General features: G+C 40.0%; 1 protein-coding gene across 3 annotated transcripts in view; it reads right to left on the bottom strand.

The window, feature by feature from the left end:
• Window positions 1-18,579, bottom strand: part of uaca.S (uveal autoantigen with coiled-coil domains and ankyrin repeats S homeolog) — a 39,994-nt gene that overhangs the window by 2,974 nt on the left and 18,441 nt on the right. The window contains exons 1-18 of one of the 3 annotated variants that reach the window (XM_018255222.2): window positions 17,189-17,518; window positions 14,618-14,751; window positions 12,196-12,284; window positions 11,979-12,043; window positions 11,827-11,884; window positions 10,756-10,826; window positions 10,525-10,631; window positions 9,370-9,551; window positions 9,202-9,239; window positions 8,471-8,530; window positions 7,196-7,303; window positions 6,779-6,811; window positions 6,568-6,666; window positions 5,921-5,960; window positions 5,792-5,844; window positions 2,548-5,271; window positions 965-1,093; window positions 482-547 (exon numbers count right to left, since the gene is read on the bottom strand). In XM_018255222.2, coding sequence (XP_018110711.1) covers window positions 482-547; window positions 965-1,093; window positions 2,548-5,271; window positions 5,792-5,844; window positions 5,921-5,960; window positions 6,568-6,666; window positions 6,779-6,811; window positions 7,196-7,303; window positions 8,471-8,530; window positions 9,202-9,239; window positions 9,370-9,551; window positions 10,525-10,631; window positions 10,756-10,826; window positions 11,827-11,884; window positions 11,979-12,043; window positions 12,196-12,284; window positions 14,618-14,751; window positions 17,189-17,224 — 4,092 coding nt within the window. In that variant the 5' untranslated portion in view covers window positions 17,225-17,518. Of the gene's footprint in view, window positions 1-481; window positions 548-964; window positions 1,094-2,547; window positions 5,272-5,791; window positions 5,845-5,920; window positions 5,961-6,567; window positions 6,667-6,778; window positions 6,812-7,195; window positions 7,304-8,470; window positions 8,531-9,201; window positions 9,240-9,369; window positions 9,552-10,524; window positions 10,632-10,755; window positions 10,827-11,826; window positions 11,885-11,978; window positions 12,044-12,195; window positions 12,285-14,617; window positions 14,752-17,188; window positions 17,519-18,579 lie in introns of those variants that run through there. The other 2 variants (XM_041588177.1, XM_018255221.2) reach the window with 2 other exon arrangements.

Genomic DNA, 18,579 nt, shown 5'->3' with positions numbered 1-18,579 from the left:
TTTAATTAAAGGATTCATAGCTGTTGTAAGTTCATTTAAAAATCTCAGATGTCAATCAAATATTGCCTGCCCCTCCTCTATGTCTTAGGCATATTACAAATTACTTTCACTTTCCATTCAGCACTTTCTAGATGTCACTGCTCTCCACACATTCCCCCCAGAGTCCACAAAATAGCTGCTACCTGCTTGCTATAATTATGAATTCCCAGACTGAAGGAAATAAAAATTCAAATAATTTATACAATGTAATTAAAGTTCATTTTGCTTGACCAATGTGATAAAATAGGATTTTGAATAATTTTTTTGGGTGACGGGTCCCCTTTAACTTGTTTGTGGAATTTGTTTTAATATCTCATTGCTAAGATCACTTGTCACATGCTGCTACTCCATGTTCATATGGTGCCACTAGTCAATGCACCAGAGACTCCCTGGCAGAACCACTGGACCAGACTTTCATAAAGGGCAAGTCAATTGTTCCTACCTGGACAGCACTAAGCAAGTGTGAGCGGTAGATGGAAATGATGTCCTGATGTTTCTGTTGAGCTTCCTGTAATACAGAGAAACAGCAATAAGTGCCTGTTCATTTAATATTGGGGGGTGGCACAGAGATCACAGAAGGGAGGTTAGAGTATTAGTTGCCAATATTTCACAAATGGTGTTGTCTCCACCCAGGTTGAGAGACCAAGTAATACTAATGCTGCTTGACTTGACCTGGGTGAAGGCAATATCTCTTTTTTTTGTCTTGGTAAAAAGATTATACATTCATTCAAATGTTCTTTATGGTAGCTATATAAGGGAAAACCTGAGAAGATATGTGAAGGCAATTGGTGCGTTTGCTTCAGAAACGCTACTATAGTTTATATACAATGCAGCTTTTAAAAGCTGAAAAAGGAGAAAAGGCACAGGATATGCAGCCTATAACAGATAAGCTCTGTAGTATACAATGGGATTCTTCAGAACTTACCTCCAATTGGCGCTGTAGAGATAGCACCTGAGACTGCAAGATCTCACTTGACAGTTTCTTCCCAGCAACTTCCGTCATCTGGATTTTAGCCATTTTCAACCGCTCCACATCATCAACGAGAACAGAGATCTTTAAAGAGAAATTTAGTCTGAAAATATTGCACATTAAAGTAAACATAAACAGATATTTCAACAAACTAATTTTAATGCTGCCAAAGTTAAAAAAAAGAAGTATCTTAAAGCTTTAAACAATGTAAAAACAGGTATTTTGTCAGGAGGAAACCTTTTAACTTCAGAAAACTTTATGGTTTCTAAATATTATATCACAAATAATGAGTTTTAAAATTAATTTGTTTTATTTACCCTTACCCCACTGAAATGTTTCCCTGAGACAGTTCTTTAGACTAAGTTCTTAAGACTTTATAATCAAGAAACGTATCCTGGGATGCTACAGAGAAGCATATTGGGGACTTTGTTTCACAAATTTATATTTTTAAACTAATGTTTAATAAAAGATAGAATGCAATTGCAAAAATAATTCTTGTAAACAAGTTGTGCTAAGGTAAACTGCCAATCTGTTGTAATAATGGGATCCTTTCTATTTCTAATCTGGCTAAAAATATCACTTGCTTTACAGCAGTATGTACTTCTAGAATCTTTTGGATCAGGGCAAATATCTCATAAGACTCAACTTAAAGGGGAACTATCGCAAAAATGAAAATTTAATATAACCTTCACCATACTGAAATAAAAAGTTTTTGAAATACAATCAATTAAAAATTCTGTACCATTTCTGAAATAATCAAGTTTATCTTTACTATTCCTCTCTCAGCATCTGTTTATCTTTATTCTGTCTTCATGCAGGAAATGGGTGTCAGATATTCATTGACAGATCCAAAATATCTTACATGGGGACTCCATTTGCTTAGAAGATGTATTAGAGCTCACTCTATTAAAATGACCAGACGTGTCTCTCTTCATGCAGAATTTGTGCAAAAGGCAGTTATTTTTATAGATTTTGTTTGTACTGGAATCAGTTATTTGAGTGAGCTCTAATACATCTGCTAGGAAAGGAAGCCCCTCCTATAAGATATATTGGATCTAAAGGTGGCCATAGACACACAGATCCTATCGTACGAATCGAGGATTCGTACGATTTTCGGATCGTGTGTGGCGTGTGCTGACATCTTTCGTCCGGTGGAGATCGGTCGTTTGGTCGATCGGTCAGGTTTGATTTTGACCCGTCCGATCCCGCCGGAGCCCATGGCCGAACAATCACATTACCCCCAATATAGCCATGCTCGTAAATGGCATATCGGGGAAAGATCCGCTTGTTTGGCGATGTTGCCAAACGAGTGGATCTTTGCATCTATGGCCACCAGCCCTGGTGGTCTTGGCCATTGCTTACAAAACAGAATAGTCCGCTACTCTTGCAGGGGAAACTCTATTCCAATGGGCACAAGACATTTCCTAACAACATTTAGGTTTCACGCATGGAGCTGGTCATTGCTAGTACGAAGTCTAGGGGTACATTTTACAATTTAGTGGGCCACAAAATAGATCCTGGGATTGTGATTATCTTACCTCTTTGTCCTTGTCTTTAAGGTCTTTGGCTGACAACAGGATTCGGCTCTTTAGCTCTTCTATCGTGGTCACAGATTCATTGTACCTTCCTTTGAGCTGTGAAATTTCATGTTCAATGACACTGTTCTTCTCTTTTAAATTTACATTCTCCTCTTGTGATTTTTGCAACTCTTGGGCCATTTGCCTGGCTTCTTCGTTGTCCTTGTTGCTGGTTTGTTCAATCTGAGCTACTTTCTGCTCTAGTTTTATCCTTGTAGCAGCACAATTTTCTTTCTCTCGCTCTGCCTCCTGCAAGTTGAGATGAAGTGTGTGTGCTTCATCGGTGAGGTGTTTAATCTCTCGCATCGCTGCCTGTGCTTCTTCCTCCTTTTCCTGCAGCCTTTTCTGTGTTTCTGTTTGTCTTTTTTCCCAGGCCTTTATCTCTTGGGCATGTTGCACTAGGGAAAGAGAACCATCTTTCTGTTTCTCAAGTTCTTTTTCCAGACTCATTACTTTCTCCTGTTCCCTTTCATACAGACAAATTTGTTCTTTCACCTTTACCTCTAGAGATAACTTGGTGTTGCTTAAAATAGTTTTTAGTTCCTCGTGCTGCTGAATGGGAATGTACTGGTTGCTCAGTTGATTTTTCATCTCACAGATTCTGTTTTGAGCCTTTAAGTTATGTTCTCGTAGTTCTTGCTGTTTCTGCTTCATCTCAGTCTCGGACTTCTGCAGTTCAAGAAGTAGTGCTTGCATTTCTGCTAGTTGACTTCGCAGCATAAGCTTCTCTTTCTCCTGAGCAGCGCGTTCCTGTTGTAACGCTAATTTTGCACACTCCAGTTCTTTCTGGAGGGCTTGTGCCTTCTGCTTATGTTGCTCCAACATGTGCAGAGTCTCTCTGCTTTTGCCGCGTTCCTCCTGCAGTTCATTCTCTAGTGCACTAAGCGATTTCTGAAAGCTTTGCTCTCTTTCTTCTATACTGGCAAGTGGAGCGTATTTCTCTGAAATGCAGTGATGCAGTGTATCAAGCTCCTTTTTCTGCTCCTGGATGGCAGTCTGAAGTCTCAGCACTTCCTCTTGAGATTGCTGGTTCTTGGCATGGGCTTGAGATAACTCTTGCAAAATTTGCTCTTTTTGCCTTTGCAGTTCCACCATTTTCTCTTCATGTACTTTAAGCTTCACATATTCATTATCTACCTGAATTTTCAGCTGGCTCATTAAAGCATGCAAATCGGATAGCTCTTCCGCTCTGGTTTTCAGCTGTGCTTGCAGTTCTTCTCGTTCTCGAACAATGCTTTCCATCTCTGCTTGCATATCTTCCCGCTTGAGAGATTCATGATCTGCCTGTGCTTGCAGTGCTGTGTGTTTTGAACACTGACTCTGAAGCTGTGACTCTAGTATAGCCTTCTCTCCATATTCTTTTTCAACTTGCTTCTTTAGAGTTACCAGCTCTTCTTTAGTCCTGTCACGCTCACTAGTCAGCATGGAAGTGACCTTCTGGTGGGTGGTCAGTGGCAGATAATCCTCCCTAAAACTAGCATTCTCCAACTGAAGACTACTTGCTCTTGCAGTCTCCTCGTCAAATTTCCTCTGTGCCTCAGCCAGCTGTCTTTCCAGCTCTATAACCCTAGTGTTCATGTATTTAAGCTCTTTTTCATATTTCTCTTTGGAGGTACTTGAGGTGTGAAGCAGTGATATATTCTCAGTTAACACTTTTTTCTCTTTCTGCAGTTTTTCCATATCCATTTCAGACTTTCTGTGATTCTTTTCATAATCGGCTAGTCTCTGGTTAAGCTGAGAAATGGTTTCTTCTAAAGCTCTTTTGGTCTCCACGTGAAACTCAGCTGGGACATGTTGGCTCTTAATTTGTGTGGCAAGATCCTCAATTTGCCGCAATAGCAGAACCTTTTCTGCTTGCAGTTTTTCACCCTCTCGTCTCAGGCTTTGGTTCTTACCGTTCATTTCTTCAACTTCTTTCCTCAATGTATCTAACTTGATTTCTGTTCTTTTCTTTTCTCTTTGTGCAGTTTCAAGCTCTTGTTGCACTTGTTCCAATTCCCCTTCAGCCATTTCTAATGCCCGGGACTTCTCATTTACTTCATTGATAAGCAGACTGCGCATGTTCTCAAACTTGTCTGTAGTGACAGAAAGGGCAAGCTGCTCTCTAGCCTCCTGTGTTATACGTTTTGCATGCTCCCTGTCTTCTTCACAAACAGCCATCTCATCTTGCAGCCTGCGATATTCCTTATGCAATCGGGCATCCTCTCTACGTAGCTCTTGTACCAGTAGTTCATTGTGGCGCAGCTGATTTCGTAGTTGGCCAACCTCGGCCGATGCTCCCTCGTATTTTCCTTTTACTTCTCTCAACTGCTCCTGCATGTCCTCAGCACGGGAACTACCACTCAGAGCTTCCTGAGTCAGGTGATCTTTTAGGGCTAAGAAATGAGTTTGCATTTGCTTGACCTTCCCCTCAGAGTCCAACATTCTTTTCTGTACATCTCGCAATGCATCTTCTAGTTGCTGAATTTGCTGGTCGGACTCTGTCTTGCACCGATCTCTCTCTGAGACAAGCGCCATACATTCAGAAGACCTCCTCGATAACTCCTGTTGCAACTTTATTGTTTCATCTCTTGCAGCTTCATAGTATCTACGCATAGTTTCCAATTCATGGTGCTGCTGATCTGTATTCTCTCCTGGGAGCTCCAAAGGCCGCAGCGGCGACCTGGCAGGCAGGTGAGCTGCAAGCTAATCAGAAATAACAAGGGTAAAATATATAGGTCATAACAGATTTTAAGGGATTTTTCTTTATAGCAGGTGGATTTATCATAACAACTAGACCTGTGATTGTATGTTTTTTCTGTGCTCAAGTATGGGGTTTTCCAATATGCCCACATTTATAGAATAAAAGTTTCAGATGTGGGAAAAAACAGGAATGCTTCAAAAATTCTATGTGACCAAAGAACAGTTTCCAAAAAACAGACCCCCCCATCCAAAAAAAAAAGGCTGCACCCATAGCAACCAATACGGGGTTTGCTTTTTAAAAGGTGACCAGTAGATACTTCTGCTGATTGGTTGTTATTGGTGATTACCAATGGTAGCAGATTTTGCACATTTTATTACTTTTTCCCCAAGAGTGTCGTCTAACTTTTAAGACTCCAAATTTTTACAAAGTACATGTAAATATTTAAATACTGCATGCTACATATGTCTGGGCATATATTGAAAGAGATATTACAATAGAAAAAATATCTAACCCTCTACATACCTGTGGGTCCACACCCAGTATAGAATTCTGTTTCATCACAACTTCATCTTTTCCTAGAAGCAAAGAGAGAGTATTAGAAGAGTGTGACTTTTCTACTTATAGAGGCCTAGAGAGTATGTTTTAACTCACCATTATTGAATGGGCTGTTCTGTAGCAAGTAATTCTTCTGCTGTAAAACATATTGAGGAACATGAGAAGACAAAATACTGATCAGTTCGGAACAATATGCTACTTTTACACAGATGAGATCTAGAGCTGATCTTATGTGAACAGTCAAAATATGAGGATAAATAAGCTACTGGGTAAGTAACAAACTAAAGTCACAAATGGACTGATGGCAGCTGCTCAATGACCAGCAGCAGCTTTTCTGACCAATATTTAACTTGGGCATGGAAAGATATCAATTAGAAAAGTTGGAGCATAAGATTCAGTTATCTTCCAATGGGCCTGCATTTGGCCTCTATGCGAAATAATGAACAACCAGGGCCAAACTAGAGAAGTTCCATTTGAGTCGAGAACATGTTTTTGACATGTCCCAGTTTTCATTGATTAACGGAAGGGGGGAGGGGTACAGATTGCAAAAGGGGAGGGCAGAAAGGAGTATCTTTCTGTGTATGGCCACCTTACAACAATAAATATAAATGTGAAGTATAAAGATGTTCCCAATAACATCCTCATCTCTGAGAACACTGAGCAGAACCCCCCTTCCCACAAAAATAAAATGTTATTCTGAATAAAAGATACCATCCTCTTCATCTCTTAAAATAATTTCTCACCTCATAAAATCTCACTTTTCCACTCAAAATTTCCATGTTTCTCAGACATTCTTCCAGTTCTTTTTCTTTTCCTTCTAGAATAGAATTCAGATGCTCCTTCTTTAAGTAGATTTGGTATATAAATGGAGTGAAAAAAATTCAGTGAGACAAACACAAACGTTACATATTACAATATTCCTGCATTCGAAGAATTAGGCCTTTAGTCTCTCACCTCATTCTCTAGGTCATCAGTCATCATTTGCTCCTGCCAAAAAGAATTTAACATTAGCTATTATTTATAGAGCAACATATCTTTGGTAATTTCAGTCTTTTGTAGCAGATAGTTTCCAGCAAAAAGCTGCACCATGAAAAGCCCACATGTGGCAATACCAGTATATATATATTTACATTCTAAACTATTCAGATTTTTTAATAAAGCCACTGCTCAAACCTTATACAAAGTTCAAGCCTTAAACAATTATAAAACTACAAATCAGTCAGACTTTATACTAAGGGATACGCTGCAACAGCTTGCTGAATGTCTCCTAACAGACTCCAATATATTGTACTACAATGCTACAATCCTTCCACTGACCTTACAGAAGGCATGTATGCATGCACTAGCATTTTTCTGCTGATGTCCCATTACCTGGCTGAGCTGATGTTGTAGCCCCTCCACTTTCTCAAAGAGAGTTCTATGCTCATGTTGTATTTTCAGAAGCCTCTCTCGTAAGTTTTCATTCTCAACTTCCAGATCCTGTACAAAAGAAAGAAAGCAAAGAGATTATGTAGTCGGGGAGTTAACCCCTTTTATTGTGCCACCAGAAATATCAATGTTTCGGGGGGGGGGGACCAACCCTCCCTTCATCAAAAAGGCAATGCTGCTTTGAGTCCTCTGTCAAAAAAACCCATTTCTTTCCTATTGTGTATACATGAGCTTCTGTTTCAGACTTCTTGTTTTCAGCTTAAACCTCCAGGGCTTGGGCTTGAGCATGCTCAGTTTGCTCTTCTCTCCCTTTCCCCCCTCCCTACTGTAATCAGAGCCCAGAGCTATGAGTGAGCAGGGAGATTCTCAGGCAGTAATTGATGTCAAGCCAAGCAAATATGGCAGCTACTATCCTAAACAAGCAGGTAGTGATTCTAAAGTGGTTTACTTTGGTATGATAAAGACTTTTAAAGAATAAATATACCATTCTATTGCCAATAATCTGGCTCTGTAGCTTTCCTTCTTCTTTAAAGGAGAACTAAACCCTAAAAATGAATAGGATTAAAAATACCATGTTTTATGAACTGAACTTATTGCACCAGCCTACAGTTTCAGCTTCTCAATAGCAGCAATGATCCAGGACTTCAAACTTGTCACAGGGGGTCACCATCTTGGAAAGTGTCTGTGACACTCACATGCTCAGTGGGCTCTGAGCAGCTGTTGAGAAGCTAAGCTTAGGGGTCGTCACAAATTAACAAGCAGAAAAGGAGGTTTGTTTCTAATATAAGCTGATGCTGCAGGGCTGATTAAATTCTGATGCTAGATGCACTGGTTTCTGTGCTGCCATGCAGTAATTATCTGTATTCATTAATAATCAGCCTTCTAATGTGACTTTTCTATTCTATGTGTACGGTGTATATCGAGTTGGTCCCTAAGCTCAGTAACTGACAGCAGCATGGAGCATGTGCGGTGAAAAGAAGAGGAGGAGCTACTGGGGCATCTTTGGAGAAACAGATCTTCCCTGCTACAGGGCTGTGGTTGCCTGGTGCTGGTACAGAAGCCCAAAACATAATGTTCAACATTTCTAGCTACTTCTTTAGTTTAACTTTCCTTGTCCTTTAAGGCTGCAGCAGTAGCAAAGGGAGGTCCAATTTCCGGATATTTTTGCCCATTGAATGTATTGTCAAAACTACTCTGCAGTCATATGGACAAACTTACCAGTGACTTATCTTTAGACACAACACTACCCTCTTCCACTGAGTTCTGCTTTGTTCTTCTCTGAAAAGATATACAAAACAATAATGTACTTTAAATTTTGAACACAACAGAGGAGTAAATGAAAGTTCTAAAAAAGAAACATAACATCGTCTAGGAAATTATATGTAACTTAGAAATTAATTGGATTTTGAATTTATATGGATTCCTGAAAAACGATTGCATTTATTTTAAGGGCAGTGGCGCAAAAGGACATTCAGTGCATTTTGATGTCTATGCAATTTCTCAATGAGTCAGTTGAATAGCAATTATCTTGCCCCATGTAGTAAACCTACAGGTCAGACAATCATCATCGGTAAAATCACACTGCCATGTTTCCAAATGATAATCATCCGACTGTTGGGAGCACCCTACAAGTTCAAGCTATTGTCATTCAAGTGAAGAAGAGACAATATGGAGTTTTGCCACCTGCTCATTGAACAGGCAGCAAAATGCCCTTGTGTGTGTGAGGAAGAGGGAAACTCAGGTATCCCCCCCCCCCCCTCCCACTAAAAATCTAACAAGTTGGAATGCATAAAAATGCAGAATTAATGAAGGTGCTGAATGGTACTGTACCAAGTCTCGGCTCACATGAAGACAAGACAAAAAATTCCAGAATGTGCCACAAGTCGAATAGTAAAAAATAATTGGCCTGGTGAACTGTCATCACAACAACACAACAAACACAAACTCACCGTGCGCAGAGAGACAATCCTTCGAACAGGATCTAGCCCTGTGGTGAGGAAAAAGCCCCTGTTTAATCAGTTCATTGTAAATTCATTATCTAATGTACAAAACATTACACAAACATGTATTCTACATGCATCTGTTATATATAACATAAATCATATGGACAAACATGCCTTGAGGTGAATTCTCCATGGCTGTTTTGATCATAGTCAGGATCTCCAGGTTATCTCCAATTCTGCTGTAATATGCACAGTCATGACCAAAGGAGTCAACCAAGTTAACATCAGCTCCAGCTCTTAATAAGACATCCACTGCCTCTTTGCAGCCATACTCACAGCCCAGCATCAAGGGGGTTCTGAGAATTAAAAAAAAAATTCTCACGTTATATTGTGAACTGCCAAAACTGATATGCAACTGTCGGCTGGCTGTGCAGCGAGGAAGCAACTGTGTAAATGTATTTGTAATGCCTACGAGACACAAATACATGAAAGAATCCAGTAAATCAAAACATTAATCTCTTTGAATTGAAAGGGCTGGTTCACCTTTATGTTAACTTTCAGTGGGGCTCATTAATAAACACTGGGCAAATTTGCACACAGGCAGTTAACCAAAGCACATCAATCAGATGATTGTTTTCATTGTGTTCCTTGCAGCTCGCTGGAATAATCTTAACACTGATTGGTTGCTATTGGTTATTGCCCAGATGCAAATTTGGGCAGTGTAAATGAGCCCCAGTATGCTATAGAATGGCTAATTCTAAGCAAATTTTCAATGGTTTTTAATTTTTTCTCTTTTTTCTTTATAGTGTTTTAATTATTTGCTTCTTCTGACTTTTTCAGGCTTTCAAATGTGGGTCACTGACCCCGATCTAAAAAAAACAAAAACAAATGCTATGTAAGGCTACAAATGTATTGTTTTTGTTACTTTTCATTACTTATCTTTGTATTCAGGCCCTCTCCTATTCAAATCAGTGCATGGTTGCAAGGGCAGTGTGGGCCCTAGCAACCAGATAGCCAAAATGTAAAACTGGAGAGTTGCTGAATAAACCACTAAAAACCTTAAAACAACAAATTATAAAAATGAAACCAAATGCAAATTGTCTCAGAATACAACTCTCCTACTAAAAGTTAACTTAGAAGTAGTGCCCCTTTAAGGATTATGTCCTATAAGACAGACAGAGCTGGCTGTATCTTGAGATGCCAATAGCCAGTTCCTATAAACTAGGTTCACATGCAAATCAGAATGTTAAGCCTGTGATGTCCTAAAGCACACAACAGAAAAAAATATGGTTTATATTTGTGCGCTCAAGTAAACAACCTGCCACATACTTATTCTGCTTGTCTCTGGAATTTATGTCTGCTCCTTTTTCTATTAAAACTTGACATATGGCAGGACGACACATCTGAGTCGAGAGCGCCAGGGGAGACCTTCCATCCTGAGAACATTATAATGGATAATTAAAGCAAAGAGATAATGAGAGAAGATGGTGACATGAGTATATTGGATCACCCACACAGTAAGTGCAAAAAGTAAAAATAATAATAGAAACTTATTCTTACCCCATCTTTTGCATTAACAGATGCTCCATGATCACAGAGAAGCTGCACACTGGAACAGCAATCAGACATGGCTGTTCGAAAGGAAAAAAATTAATCACTAAGTTACACACAAACATGCTCACAATACAAGGCCGATTAATAATTCAGATTCTTAATACAGGGCAGATCTGAAACCAGCACAAATAGCATCAAAATGTAATAATCAGCCCGGTAACTTCAGCTGCTATGACAGACAAACCTCATTTTCTGCTTAATGATTCGTGACAACCCATAAGCTTATCTTATCAACAGTGGCTCAAAGCACACTGAGCATGTGTGTCATGGACACAAAATCCAAGATGGAAGACTCCTGTGCCAACCTTGAAGGCCTGGATCATTACTGTTATAGAGATGCTGAAGCTTTAGGCTGGTACATGAAGATTAGTAAATAAATAGCGTTTCTAGGCATTCATTTTTAGGGTTTAGTTCTACTTTAACTCCTGCCTATGTCAGAGCACAGGAGTCAGGGGGTTTTTGCAAGTGACGACACGTGGGCTGAACATGTCACCTGCACATCATAGCTTAGCCCTGACTAATTAGGGAGGATCAGGAAGGTGTAGGGCTTGATATGGTTTGCATGCACATGGGGAATGGGACACAAAAATAAAGTTCAGTGTTGGGCAGCTACGAGAAGAGATTGTGAACTATGAAAGTACCATGTAGCAGCACAGCGGGCTTCATTTATCAACACTGGGCAAATTTGCTTATGGGCAATAACCCATGGCAACCAATCAGATTGTTGCATTCATTGTTCTTCTTGCAGCTGGCTTTAAAAAGCTAATCACTGATTGGTTGCTATAGGTAACAGCCCATGAGCAAATTTGCCCAGTGTTAATAAACGAGCCCCAGTGAGTAATACCCTATTCACAATGCCCTTGCTTCTGAGCTGTTGATGCTTCTTACCTTTCCTTGCCCTTGTTTGTTTAGTGAAACCTGCATTAACACTTAATACAATTATGGTCTCATGAACACAAAATGTTTTTACTCAACCTACAAGAACTTCTTTTGCAACAATATTCAACTACCTCTTACCTGCATCATGTAAAGCAGTGCGGCCTTGCAGATCCACATTTTCTGTTGGGCAATTGAACTGCAAATAAGCAACAACAAAAGAGCCATCTGATTGCCTCAGTATCGAATAACTGGAGAACCTTTAGAAATCTCACAACTAAAGGATCACCTACCTGCAGCAATTTCTGCAGACACAAGGAGTGGCCATACTTTGCTGATAAATGCAGAGCGTTTCTACCTGAAGAAAAAGTACATACTAAAATTAACAAAAGTTGAATAATACGTTGAGTAGTTCTAAGAAGCAGCTCTTTCATTTAAACATTTGCAGACATTAAAAGAATCAAAGTGTGTCGCTAAGTTCAACTGCTTAATACTTGGGGTATTACATACCTGCTGCATCTGGAGCTACGAGATCTACCCCATGTACCAGGATAAGATTCAGACATTCCAGGTGACCCTTTGAAGCTACAACATGAAATCTGAGGAGAGATAATGAGACAGATATTAGTAGGAGACAAACAGAAAAGCCAAAGCATATATTATCATATAAAGAACAACTGAAACATTAGTCTACGTTGGGTACTTTACCCGCTACATCAAACTGCTATACATTTCCAACCTTTCACAAGGGCAGTGCAATGCAAATATATCGCAAACCATTCAAATTCCTTTTACATCATTAAAGGGGTGGTTCACCAGAACATAGTCTAAATTTGAATGGCCCCAGTCAGAAGAAACAGTTTTGGAATTTATCTTAATTATATGAAATGGATAGTTTTGAAGCTACAGACCATATAAAACTGTGGATGCTGCTGCTAAAAGCCTCTCTCCTCTGCTTTCTGCTGCCTCTCAGCTAGGGATTGACGACACAGCTTTCCAGTCTGTCCATACAGGAAGCAGTCACTGATCTAGTTACTGCACATGCCTTAGTGATGTGCGGATCGGGTGAGTTCGGGCCGACCTCGCTCCCCCATTTGCGGGTTGCAGGCGGGTTCGGGTTGGACTCTTCTGCCTGCTTTTCCCGCCTGCAACCTTACACTGTCGGCTTCTGGTTTTATAGGCCTGCTACTCTCCGCCCCTTCCCTTTTGTGACATCATCGGTGGGGCGGGTCTATAAAAGGAAGGCGGCAATCAGGTGCAGTGGAGCGTGGATGGAGGGTGCGCAGACTAGGGTCGGTTGCAGCTCGACAGCCCATAACTATAATGCCTCCCCTCTCCTGCTTTCATTTGTATTTCACTAAACCTATTGGCTAAATCTTGGCAGCAAATGAAAATGCAAATGAAACAGGAGAATGTTTTGTTTGGCTGCCTGCCCAAGTCCCGGGCTGGGAAATCCCCCTACAGAGAGCTGAGAGGACTTTAGCAGGGTTGATCTGTGGCTCATCAGGTCTGTAGCTTCAAAAAGGAACATTTAAAATAATAAAGATGGTTCGCAAAAATGTTTTTTTCTCACAGGGGCTGTTCAAATGTGAAATATGGCCTAAGGTGAACATCCCCTTTAAAGAGAACGATTGAACTCCACTCCAATTTTGGATCACTGCTCTAATTATTAGTTGCAGCCCCTTTTACATTATGACAGTTTGTTTAGGTGCTGTCCTTTAGGATACATATGCACTTAGATCTAAGAATAAGTAACTTGTACAAGAGTTCTTAGGAAGGGGAATGATGACCTTAATGTGTTCACATATTTTTCACCACAGCAATGTTGGAACCAGTAAAAATTATTTTAGTAAAAATACAGTCTCGACCAATACTTTAATATGTGTTTTTATTACACTGGTGCCTTTACTACATACCAGAAGTACCTAAAAAATGAAAAAAGCTAGGCAAACCATATGGATTCTGAACTTTTATAATACCTTGGGCAAATTGTGTTCCATTTGCCTTACTGCACCATTCTAGACACAAACTATTTTCCTACCAATTTAAACTGACTGCCATTTTCAGACCATAGTACCGTGTTAAGATTGTTACATTCTTTAAAGCCTATTAATAAAGGTGAAGTTCGGAAGAGATCAGTTTTTTAACTCCTATCAAAGGTACAGTGCACACAGGAGTGAAGGCATCAGCATTCCACTGTGATGATGTGCATCAATTAAAGGGGACCTGTCATCCGAAAATATTATTACAAATCACATTAGTCAAGCGAAATAAACTTTAATTACACTATATAAATTATTTGAATCTAGTTTCCTTCGCTCTAGGAATTCATAATTATAGCAAGCAGGCAGGCACCATTTTGTGGACACTGTTATTAAGACAAGCCTTGTATCATCTCAGAATCTTGTTTGTGCATCAGAATGGGGGACCCGAAGTCCATCCCCATGCCCTGGCTACACAATTAAATGGTGAAGAGAACTGGGGGAATGTGGGTAGAGCAGTGATATCTAGTAGGTGCTGAATGGAAAGTGAAAGTAATTGCCTGCCCCACCTCTAATTGCCTGCCCTAAAGCATAGAGGAGGGACTGGCAATATTTGATTGAGAGCTGTGATTTTTAACTATGAATGCTTTAATTATAATTTTTTATATATATATAAAATAAAATAAAAGAATTTTGATTTCATGTTTAATATGAAAAGGACTTTTTATGTCTGGGTGACAGGTCTTTAATTATGTAAAAATTAAAAATGTAATTAGATTTGCAGTATTTATTACAGCTCTAGTCACAGCTTTTTGCTGCCTGGGTGCTAGTGTTGAGCTGTAATAAATACAGAAGATTTAATGCATACATACATAGCCTCAGTACTGTTCAGAGATTCCATGTACTCTACTACTTCCTTGCGTGCACATTTCCCTACAATTGCTACTTACGCTGAATGTCCCTCCAAATCAAGTTTGCTGGGATTAACCCCCTTCTTGGCAAGTGTGGATGAGACCTTCTCTGCATCTCCCCTCTCTGCTGCTCTCATCAAACGCTCATCATATTTATTCCAGTCAGCCGTTTGCTGTACAGGGACGAAAAAAAATGTAGGTATAAAACTACAGTATTAAGAGTTAACCCAAAAGCACTGCACTTATTCTGCCTTAAAGAACACCCTCATGGCAATCCATACAACTGAACAGGCACTCTCCGTAGCCCATTCTCAGTTCTGGGGACATACAGTAGGCAGACTTTAACATTATCTCACCAAACAGCCCCAAAATAAATGGCTCCCCTTTGAGGTCACCCTACCAGCTCACAAGGTTACAGATATTGGAAAACACTAACCCATCAGTCATTCAGCCATAGTTCCAAGAGTATCTAGAAAAGGTTCACCCCCAAATGTCACTCTTATTTACCTTTAAGTGGGGCTTTTAGGAGTATCTAGAATTCATTCCCTGTAGAGTCAGTTCCTAAGTTTGTGAATTAAGACACACACTTCTGTTCTCACACACAAGTTCTGAGATCAACACGAACCCAAATTAGTTTTTTGCACAATCAACCAAAATAATTTGGGCCGATTTGCTGACCACCTTAATCAGTGATCCCCAACCAGTAGCTTGTGGCAACATGTTGCTCCCCAACCCCTTGGATGTTGCTCCCTTCAGCCTCAAAGCAGGTGCTTATTTTTGTATTCCAGGCTTGGAGGCAAGTTTTAGTTGCATAAAAAACAGTTGCACTGCCAAACAGAGTCTCCTGTAGGCTACCAGTCCATATAGGGGCTACCAAACAGCCAAATAACATCCCCATGGACTTTTTTATGTTTGTGTTGCTCTCCAATTTTCTTTTTTTACATTTAAATGTGGCTCACGAGTTAAAAAGGTTGGGGACCCCTGACCTTAATGGAATAACGCATTAAACCCACAATCTGCTTTCTCTCCTTCGGTTGATACAATTGTACAAAACAGACAGTTTTCAGCACTGGTATGGGAGCCCAAAAATTCAGTCAGGACTGTCAAGCTCCCATACACTTACTTATATCCAATTCCATTGATTTACAGGTTTAAAAATGTAATCGTATTCCCATAACTGCCAGTGTATGGTGCATCAACAGAACTGGAAGTAAAGGGGAGCAACAGCTACTCCAGTCTTTGCCATTAAATCAACAGCCCGTACAAACAGAAAAATAGATTGGCAACCATATTTTGTGTAGCCATTCGTCTGGTACTGGCCAGGGGTAAATGGCTCATATACCATATGATGTACTTTGGCTGTGTATGGTTGCCTTAAAGGTGAAACAACCCCTTAATAAAAAAAACCCTACCCTACATAGACCCCCTCCCTCCTTCCCCCAGTCTAGCTGCTACCCCGGGTAAATGCCCCTAACTCTTTTCATAACCCCCGTGTAGATTCTGTCCAGCGGAGTTCATGTGCTCCATCTTCATCTCTTCGGTAATCTTAGGAAAGAGACTGCTAGCGACGATAATTGTCGAAGCACCTGTCTCATTCCGAATATTACCGAATTGGCTGAAGATGCAGCCCGTGAATAAAGAGTGAGTAAAGAGTTAGGGGCATTTGCCCGGGGAAGCTAGGCTGAGGGGAGGAGGGAGGGGGGTCTAGGTAGGGTAGGGTTTTTTTTTTATTAATGGTTTGTTTCTCCTTTAAGTACACATTCATAACAAATCTATACAGTTTCTGTAAAGTGAACGGAACAGACAGGGGTCCTTGTGATAAAGACGTAATGAGGGTCTGCCAAGAAGCGTCAAAGAAGAATGCCTGTATTATAACCCAGAATTTAGAACACAACCTTAAAACATAAAATACACCACAATATATAAAAAATACACTTCAGAAGCCCTAGAAAAAGGTGGTGGTGGGGAGGGGGTAAGGTCAGACAACATATAACTTAACTGCGAGCACAATGGTCAACACAAACATCTTCCCCTTCCCTACAACCTTCTCACAGACTGAACATGAACGACTGTTAAGAAAACATCATTAAATTTCCGCTCCCCCATATCATGGGAATTCCTGCAATTCTTTGAAGGCACACAGAAGCTTTCTTTGTGCAGTGAAGGGCAACAGTATATTGTCTACATGGTGTGCTTTAAAACATGTATTTGCTTTGATGTGAGTGTTCCTACAAGCAGAGTAGAAATAAAAATGTGACCTGTAACAGGCATTAAAGTACATGGGACCTGTTGTCCAGAATGTTCGGGACCTTCCGGATAATAGATCTTTCTGTAATTTGGATCTTCATACCTCAAGTCTACTAGAAAATCCTGTAAACATTAAATAAACCCAATAGGCTGCTTTTGCTTCCAATAAGGATTAGTTATATCTCAGTTGGGATCAAGTACAAGCTACTGTTTTATTATTACAGAGGGTAATCATTTTTAAATATTTGGATTATTTGATTATAATGGAGTCTTTGAGAGATGACTTTTCTGTAATTCGGATCTTTCTGGATAATAAGGTTTCCAGATAACGGATCCCATACTTGTATGGCAAAAAATACTTACTTTGTGCTTGGAGGAACAGGCAAACCAGCTAGTCATCCTGGCCACTACTAGTCTTCCGATGAATCACAGCAGCCCACACTGCGGTCCAGCAATGATCATCCCCATTCACAAATTTCTGCCATGATGACAAGTGTCAGTTGGCTTGTGCGTAGATCACGACAGCACCTGACCTTAAAACAGGGCCACCCTGCTGGTCATTCTGCAGATGCCTCCACGAATACTCAATTGCTTTGCTGAATGTTCCTCAGGATCACTCTGCCCTCCACTTCCCTCACTCACACAATTCTCGCTTTCCACGTCCCAAACTCTGCCTCTTTTGCTTCTCAAACCAATAGCAACCAAAGCCAAATCACTCCCCGCATAAACAAAAAGTCTGTCCCCTCTTCTGGGGGCAGGGCTGCTCTATTTTTTGCCTTGGAAGAGTCTGACAGCGGATACAGTAAAGAGGATCTGTTCACACATGCCCACATTCCCTTGCACCGAGCCATCAGGACGTGAATATTATAGTAACAATTTGAGGCCCACTTATCAAAGGTCGAATTTCGAAATTAATGTGAGTTTTTTGAAGTATAATAAATTCAACCGGCACTCAAAGTCCAAGCAGTGACAACCCTTGCTATGTTTATTTGCAAAGGTGCAACGTTTCGGGGTAAACCCCCTTGTCAAGCATGACAAGTTAAGCCCGAAACGTTGCACCTTCTCAATTCGCGATTTTTGGAGGATCCTGAAGCCTTCTTTGCCAGGGCATTCACGATACGGAGAGCCAGGGTGTGCAAGCTGGTAACTTTATACTATATCACAGTTTTTTTTTTTTTAAAACTCCCATAAACTCCAATGAACTCGGAATGTGAATCAAAATTTATTATAAAAATCAAATTTTTTAAACTCGGGTGAATTAAAATCGACCAGAAAACTTGAATCAAATGCGATTCGAATTTAAAAAACTCAAATGTCAGGAAGGCTGCAAACACCTCCAAATTGATCCCTGGACATCTCCCATTGACTTAAACAGCAATTCGGCAGGTTTTAGGAGATGAATAGTCAAATTTTAGTTCTTAAAGGGAGTATGATAAATCTCGAAAATCTAATTAAAATTTTTTGAAAAAAAAGTTGACCATAAAAAAAAAAACTTAAAAATTCAAATTTTCAATTCGACCCTTAATAAATCTGCCCCTTAGTGTTAATTACACTGGGCTCATCATTCCTCTTGTGCTGCTGCACTCACATTCAAGAACATATATCATAGCATGGACATCAGTCAACACTAGCGAATATAATCCCAAATGAAGGTCTCTCTCTGCATTATATAAAACACTCTCCCAGACGCATGTGCCCAAGTACCAGAAAAAAAAATTCACAGAATAATAGACACGTCTACTATGGAATGCTGA

Source organism: Xenopus laevis, chromosome 3S (genome assembly GCF_017654675.1).
Source record: "Xenopus laevis strain J_2021 chromosome 3S, Xenopus_laevis_v10.1, whole genome shotgun sequence".
Classification (NCBI taxonomy): Eukaryota; Metazoa; Chordata; class Amphibia; order Anura; family Pipidae; genus Xenopus; species Xenopus laevis.
The sequence above is the reverse complement of the archived record's forward strand: the minus strand, read 5'-3'. Positions and strand labels throughout refer to the sequence as shown.